Source organism: Pinus tabuliformis, chromosome 7 (assembly GCF_031772625.1).
Source record: "Pinus tabuliformis cultivar Carrire ecotype Pingquan chromosome 7, CPIR1, whole genome shotgun sequence".
Classification (NCBI taxonomy): domain Eukaryota; kingdom Viridiplantae; phylum Streptophyta; class Pinopsida; order Pinales; family Pinaceae; genus Pinus; species Pinus tabuliformis.
This window is the reverse complement of record NC_142293.1, coordinates 1,500,260,825-1,500,268,473: the sequence shown is the minus strand read 5'-3', so window position 1 is coordinate 1,500,268,473 and position 7,649 is coordinate 1,500,260,825. Positions and strand designations below refer to the sequence as shown.

Genomic DNA, 7,649 nt, shown 5'->3' with positions numbered 1-7,649 from the left:
TTAATAATCTTCTTAAAATTCTCATTAAAACTACCTTATTGATTTGACCATCTACTTCTATCATCTTATCTAATTTAAATTTCCTATTTCCCAATTCAGTCCATCATTCCTTTCACCCATTTTCAATCTGATTTTACATGTCCATTTCCCAATTCACTCCATCATTCCCTTCACCCATTTCCAATAAACAGTTGTATATAACCTTTTGTTTATTAAATAACAATTATTTTATAAATCAATGACCATCACTTTGCTTTCCAGATAAATAGGCCAACCTGGGTCAAAGCACAGTACACCGACATAATCTGAAGCTATCGGCCCATCGTTTTAATAATGATAGAACTTTTACTGAAATTTTGAAAATGTAGTATACAGCTCAGAATTTCAATAATAGAGGAGCTTTTACTGAAAGTTTGAAACTATATGCAGCTGGCCATTGGTGATCGAAAATTGCTTTTCGCAAGGTTAGTGCGCATCCTTTTCATGCCTCGAAGCCGTATTTTAAAAAGCCATATGCAACGCGACAAAGCCCTAGCATTTCGAATAGATTCCGAACGGCATTTCATGTTTTATGAACTCTTCCCTGGTTAATGATCTGTAATTGATTTAGCACAGATTCCAAAACACGTTTCGATTGATTTAAAGATTTAAATATATTTTAAAGATTCAGAGATTACAGCTCGATTTGCTCACTCCGCCAAACTGTCTCGTAAAAGATAGCAAATTTATTCTGGAGCAGTAATATATGGCCAAATTTAGATCGCAACTGGACTCACAGTTCGGAATAAATTTTATTTGACTCCTCACTCATGCAGTGCCATGAAGAATCTTGTTCATCATTCTCACAAGCATCGGTCCTGGTCACGGCTAATTATAAGGAGTATTCCAAAGCCAAATGGCTTTGAAAATCTTATTTTGGTTGGAATTTGAATAATAAAAGGTTCAAGTTTCATTCGATTAGATGAATTTTAAAAAAAAATAGGTTTTTGATAGCGCTCGCAAAATGTTTTTAGGCAATTAGTTAGGAAAATCGAAATTTCTTCCTAGTGACGGAAAGGTAAAGTTTTAAAGAATCTTTTTCCTGCATGTTTAGTCAAATATCTTGTGACCGAAAGCATTTAAATATCGTAAACGCAGCAAGCAAGCATTTAAAGATTCTAAATAGATAGAGGTTTTTCCTCGCCTCAAATAATTTTATTAATTTATTTTTTCCAACCTGATAAAAAGGATTTAAATTTTTAAATATAATTATAATTTTGTTATGATTCAAATTTTTCTCCTAATGACCTGTTTTTCTCAAAAATCTGCTTAAGGATCGTAAAAATTTTCAATTAAATGTTTGATTAATAAGTATTCGTGTTTCTTATATCAGCAAAATCTTACAGCAAATCATCTATCCTCATTTCATTCAATTTTATATTATACACATGAATTATGAATACTGTGGGTATATTATACACAGTGGAATCGGTAGATGAATCTGGTGTCATCTGTTTGGATGAAGAAATGGAAAACCATAGTGAAAAAATCACAAAACAATTGTATAGTCTAATAAATGTGGAATATTGTTGTTAAGGAATCTGTTTAGTTATTGACACTGAGTATATATACGCAGTGGAAACAGTAGATAAATTTGATCTAATAAGTATAAATGGAGAAATAAAGAAATGAGGTACACATGGAAACAACAGAAGGATCTGATGTCTTAGGAAGAAATGGAGAAGTAAAGAAACGAGAATTGACATTATTTACATTAATATTCTGGATATTCAGATTGAAGTCAGTTGATGAAATTTGATTTCAAAAGTATGAATAAGATGTCAGAAAGTTATATATAGTTTTTTGTTAGAATAGAAAATTTATCATAATTTAGTTGTCAAACCAGCAGAAAATACATCCCTTTTCAATTGCTAACAAAGAACAATGACAAATTATTATAAAAACTAAAATTAAAAAAAAATTAATAAAAATATTAAATGAATAAAAACTTAATTATCAAATCAACAGAGAGTACAACCCTGTCTGGTTGTTAGTATCAGGCAATAATATATTATTGTAAAAACTGAAATTGTGAAAAAAATTAATGAGAATGTTAAATGAATAAGATCTTCGAATCTTTTTTATCATCAAAACTTTACACCCAAAGAAAATTACAATACACTACACATATATGCATTAAAATTTGACAATATATACATTTAAGTATAACAGTGATACACAGTAGACTAACAGTGATACACAGTGGACTTGGTAGATGCATTAGTGTCACAGCTATGGATAGAGAAACAGTAAAAAATGACAAAAAAAAATAAAAAAATGGCAGAAGGCTGCCACATGCAGTGCACGCGCATCCCAATAATAGTCACGCATCACATTCAATGGAATCGCCGCTCCCCGCATTAAATTAAAATCGTTTGTGATAGGTATTCGACAGTTTACAGTGACCGTCCGTGCTCTCAAAAGCAACGCCGCTGCGCATAGTAGAATTATTATTATTATAAGCACCGTGCAACGGCGGGGTAGCTTTTGCTTTTTGAGACCACGAGTCTTTCAAGAGAATTTCGCCCTGGAAAGCCGTTGCAACAGCACAGAATTTAAGGAGTAAGCGGAATTTCTCTGCAGGGCTTGTTAGGGTCTCAGGAGGTCAGGGGTTCGAATCAAGCGATGAAAGGCGGAACAATCCTTCTATTCTTCTTTACAATTTCGACAGTTTTTCAGCTGGGATTAGCCACGAAAAACACCACTTCTGAGCCGCTGAATCCGGAGACAGGTAATGTTAACATCGTCCCGGCCATTCCACTCCAGTCGGAAATAGAAACATGCCCACTGGATCTGCCGGATGAGTTATTTTCTGGCATAAAGGCAGCTTGTGGCGGTCGGGAGCTCAACAGATACAGATGCTGCCCGGTTCTGGCGGCCTGGTTATATGCAGCTCACGCCCGGGCGGCCCTCAGAAGCCTCAAGATGCCGGTTTCCGACGATTCCCCTGTTCTTCCGGACGATTCACAGACGTGTGTTAATAATCTCCAGAGCTCGCTTCAGAGACGCGGAGTTCGCATCCCCCAGCCAAACGATACGTGTGATTCTGTGCAGTGTTTCTGCGGAATCCGTCTGCACAGCCTCAGCTTGGTCACTTGCCCTCAGGCCTTCAACGTGACTGTCTCAGGCCGACGGCGCCATGTGAAGGTCGCCTCTCCGGCCGTGCGGGATCTCGAGAAAAATTGCAGAACGCCCACTTATTCTGGGTGTTCTACATGCCTCAAGTCTTTGCACAAGGTAATGTCCCAAACTATACATTTTACATTATTATGATTTTTGAAAGTTCTCCGAGGAACAGAGGTTGCAGGAGGTAATGGCCCAGACTATACAGTTTACATTATTGTGATTTTTTAAAGTTCTTCCAGAAACAGAGCTTGCACCGGGAAGCTACGCGGGTTATATTTTTCACCAATATTTATAAATTTATGGGACTTAGTTCGACATCATCTCTGTCACAGAGTATTTATTTGTCCCAATTTGTTTTATGAATGCGAGAACATTTATTCCTTTAAATCCACGAAAGCTTCATATGCTTGACCCCTCTGTTATTTCACCTAATTCCTTTAATATTTGTCTTCAACGATCATTAGGCGAAATGTCCAATATTTATCTCAGCCTTACAACTCTAGCATTCCACCAAATTTACGAAGGTTTCCTATGGTCTTTATCTATCTGTGTAAAGGGGATATCTATTCTGCTAAATTTGTTAAATCCCTCTGAACTTCATATGACATTATCCTGACATTATCCAGTTTATTGTTCCCAAACTAACTTCCTCGCCATCCCTCACTCAGGTATTAACAATGTAGGCAGTTTCAGTATCATAATATTGCCAGACCCTCCCTTGTTCCTTTGGTGTTCTACCAAAATCATCAACAGTTGCCAGACCTTCATACCAGATTCAGTTTCAGTGTCATAATATTGCCAGACCCTCCCTTGTTCCTTTGGTGTTCTACCAGAATCATCAACAGTTGCCAGACTTCATACCAGATTAATTGACAGTTGTCAGGACATCCTCCTCATTCCAGTACTGAAATGTTCAACAATTTCAGTGTTTGAGATAAGTTTTTGGCCATAATCACATCAAAATTTAAGTGTTATGAATTGCCTTTAGCATCTGACCTTATTTGGACCATCTGGTTTTTTCCCTCCCCCTTTCCTCACTCCAGTAGTAACATTGTAGGCAGTTTCGGTGTCATATCTGGTGGGTCATGTATTCTCCCAATGTTGACAGTTGTCAGAGGATCCTCCTCCATTCCAGTGTTAACATCATCAACAATTTCAGTGTTATGGATTGTTTTCAACTTGTGGTTGTAATGTCTTTAGCTTTCGGTTGAAATATATGTTTTGTTATCACTATCTTACTTACTGAGTAAGTTAATCTCGTAGTAAAATGACCTCTTTCTAGCTAGAAAATCTTAATAGTAAAATGATCTCTTTCTAATGAGAAATTTGACAGAAATTTCATACATACTCAGAGTTTCATCACAGTTCAACTCCTACTATTTAGCGATCATCGAAACTCTGAATTCATATGTCACTCATATTTGATTTCACATTAATGCTGCCACTTTCTCGGTTGTTGCCAAATTCCTATAAGGATGTTACCAATTCCTTGAAACTTACATCCAGCCTTATCCTTACAGGGTATCTATTTGGCCAAATTTGCACAAATCAACCCGGGTTCAACACTCTTTAAACCTGATTAGTGAATCGATGAACCGATGTCTGCTGACCACAGCATCATGTTTTTATATTTTACAGCAAATGAATTGCTTTAATGTTTGTATTTTCATTTTACAGCTGAACGGCATGGAAGAGGTATCGGACACCTCCGACAGGACGAATCGGATCAACAGCCGAGACTGTGAGCTCCTGGGGCTGACATGGTTACTGGCTAAAAACAGAACCGCCTACATTCCTACAGTTTCGGCGGTTTTCAGGGCTGTTATGTACAGTGGCCTCTCGCCTCATACAACCGTCTGCACTGCCAACCCCGAGAAAATGCCTCTGCCCGTAGATTCTACTCAACTAGATCAATCTGCAGGAAGTTTGAATAGCTGTGCAGCAGCAGCCCTCATGGGTGTTATCTTCTTCATTGTTCAGGCTACTTCAATTTTAGTTTCCTTACATTGACATCATAGGACGGGCAGATTTTAGTACTCTGTGATAGCATCCTCCTCTCACTCTGGTACTAACTTCACCAAACTTTACCAGTGATTTCACTCTCATTTCACTGCCATGCCTTTTGAGCAGTTGTTGGCATGCTGATGTTTTCATTGTGATATTACAGGCGACGTTGCTACTTTGCCAGGTTAGAAGTTTAATTTCCCACTAATGTTCTTCCTCTTCTCTTCTTACTTTCTGTGTGGCAAGTTTTATCAGGTCCACAGGAGCCCTTGTGGGTGTAATATCTGTTCTTCATGTGACATAGAGGTTTAGCCCACTCTATCCTACTTCGGCAGCTGAGATGTTCTACATTTGAGCCAGAGTTTTAGCTCCCCTTTTCTTTATTAATGGAAAGATTTTAATTTTGTGGGGCTGTGAAGGTGGATGTTGAGAGACTAGCTTTCCCATGTCCTTCACCAAGGAGTTGCAGAGTGCAAGCCCTGTATCTCTATATTTCTCTGCAATTCCTTCTCTACCCAAATCTTGATCTACCTCACTTCGGGCCTCCTTCATCTCTCCAGGTTAATGTTAAAAATTAAATTATTGTATATACATCTCATTGGACTCTTAACATTATTAAATTTAAATGGGGGAATTTGAGGCCTTTCAGACCTGATCCATGGTGTATATTTATACCAGGAGATGAATACTTATATATTGGTCTTCAGAATTGAATTTAAAGCGCATTGCCTTCCACTGATCAAATTAACTTTTCTGGGGAATCACAGCTTTCTAGTGAGCACTTTTGGTCATGGTTTTCTGTAATGGGAATCTCATTTTTGTCAAATTGGATGCCTTTGTTTAAAGTGCACCAATCACTTTGGTGCCCACCGCAATCTATTGGTCTCCTGCTTTTGCTCAATATGCATAACAATTCCTTTTGTTTGGACTTTGGCCAAAGTGAAGCCTCTTTTAATATTTATGTATGGTTGCAGCCATCCGAAGGTCTACTCTATGCTCAAGATTATAGTTTCTCATTATTACCATTATCATAAAAGTAATAACGTTCTCTCTAATGATGTTGATGTGTTCATGTGGAGTACAGAGTAATTATTAATGATGTGCTCATGTCGAGTATAGGGTAATGAATCAAATGACTTAACATATCTGATTGTCCTATCATTTTATTTTATTTTATTCTAAAGAACTATACCACTTCCTTTTATCATTACTCCCCAACTGTGATAACCTCTTTTTTTAAGAATAACAATTATTCGGTTGGTCCCATTCAGATCATCATCGTTATTTTGTCTGTCCTGCACAGATCCTTCTGATCTCTTATGTGGTGGTGGATCGAATGTTAAAATCCCATTTATTTTTAATGAGTATGTTGTTTTTTCCTTTATAAATTGGTGTTTTGTTTTTTCCTTTATAAATTTATATAAAAATTAACGAAAATTCATAATTATATTTTAAAATAAAAATAACAAAATATAATGAGAGGTATATTATTATTTTTTTATAAAATGGTCACATATTTACAAAAATGAATAAAGAATATATAATGAGATGCATATTTTATATATATATATATATATATATATATATATATATATATATAATTTATGAACATATTTTTCTGGAATTATGAAGTATCTAAAGCAACCAATTTTAATATTTAATAGATTTTAATTTATTTAAAAGATTTGAGTAAAAAAAATTAGGATAATTTGTTTTAAGATTTATTATAATTTATAAGCATGTGGCGATCAAATATAGAATAAAATTAAATATTAAATATATAGAAGATCAAATATTTTTTAAGATGTATTTTTTTTTAATAATTTTAGTTATAAGTAGTGAATAAAATTATTTGGGTAGATGTAGGAAGTATTTATATGGCTTATAGCATGAGAGAGATGTCTCTCTATATATTACAACAATAATAAAAAAAGAATCTCTACTACCATCCATAAATTAAATGCTTGTTTATACAATCAATGTCTCTTTATAAGATTTTCCAAGAAGGAATTGTCACTTTACCTCCATACAAAATTATTTTTAGAAGTCAGTGCTTTAACAACCATATAATAAAAACAACAATAAAGTTCCATATTTTTCAGTTATTGCCAAGGGTCATGACGATATGGTTGCAATTTTTGGGCCTCTTTTCTTGACCTTGCATGCACTTCAATCTATATCCTATCCAATTTATGAGTGAGTCTCTCTCTTGTAAACATGATCAAAAGAGATATATGAGAAAGAGATCATTAGCTTGATTAATTTTTGAAAAAAGGTAGAAGAGAGCAATTGTTTAGCTATGTTGATCCCAATATCCATTTTATTACTATATGTGTGTCCCTATAAATATGAAGTTTTTGGATCCCTTGGTCATTTTCCAATTGTAAAATTAGTTATAAAGAAAAGAGTTTTGCATAGTTATTTGTGGCTGATCCAATGTTTGTTGATATGTTGAAGGATGTGTTGTGATTTAAATATAG

At 35.2% G+C, this 7,649-nt stretch overlaps 1 protein-coding gene across 2 annotated transcripts; it reads left to right on the top strand.

The window, feature by feature from the left end:
* Positions 1-2,433: 2,433 nt before the first annotated feature.
* On the top strand, positions 2,434-5,883 carry LOC149253512 (putative GPI-anchored protein At4g28100). 2 transcript variants are annotated; one of them, XR_016267091.1, is made up of 3 exons: positions 2,434-3,276; positions 4,843-5,230; positions 5,333-5,883. XR_016267091.1 is itself a non-coding variant. In XM_089459938.1 (2 exons), exons 1-2 carry the CDS (start codon positions 2,665-2,667, stop codon positions 5,173-5,175), a joined length of 945 nt encoding a protein of 314 aa, XP_089316064.1. In that variant the 5' UTR covers positions 2,435-2,664; the 3' UTR covers positions 5,176-5,883. The 2 variants fall into 2 exon arrangements, 1 of the variants encoding a protein (XP_089316064.1); XM_089459938.1 differs by having other exon boundaries at positions 2,435-3,276; positions 4,843-5,883.
* The last annotated feature ends 1,766 nt before the right edge of the window (positions 5,884-7,649 follow it).

Coding starts and splice junctions, on each gene's coding strand:
- LOC149253512 (XM_089459938.1), top strand. CDS start 2,665: ATGAAAGGCGGAACAATCCTTCTATTCTTCTTTACAATTTCGACAGTT. Junction 3,277..4,842: donor GCCTCAAGTCTTTGCACAAG/GTAATGTCCCAA, acceptor TTCATTTTACAG/CTGAACGGCATGGAAGAGGT.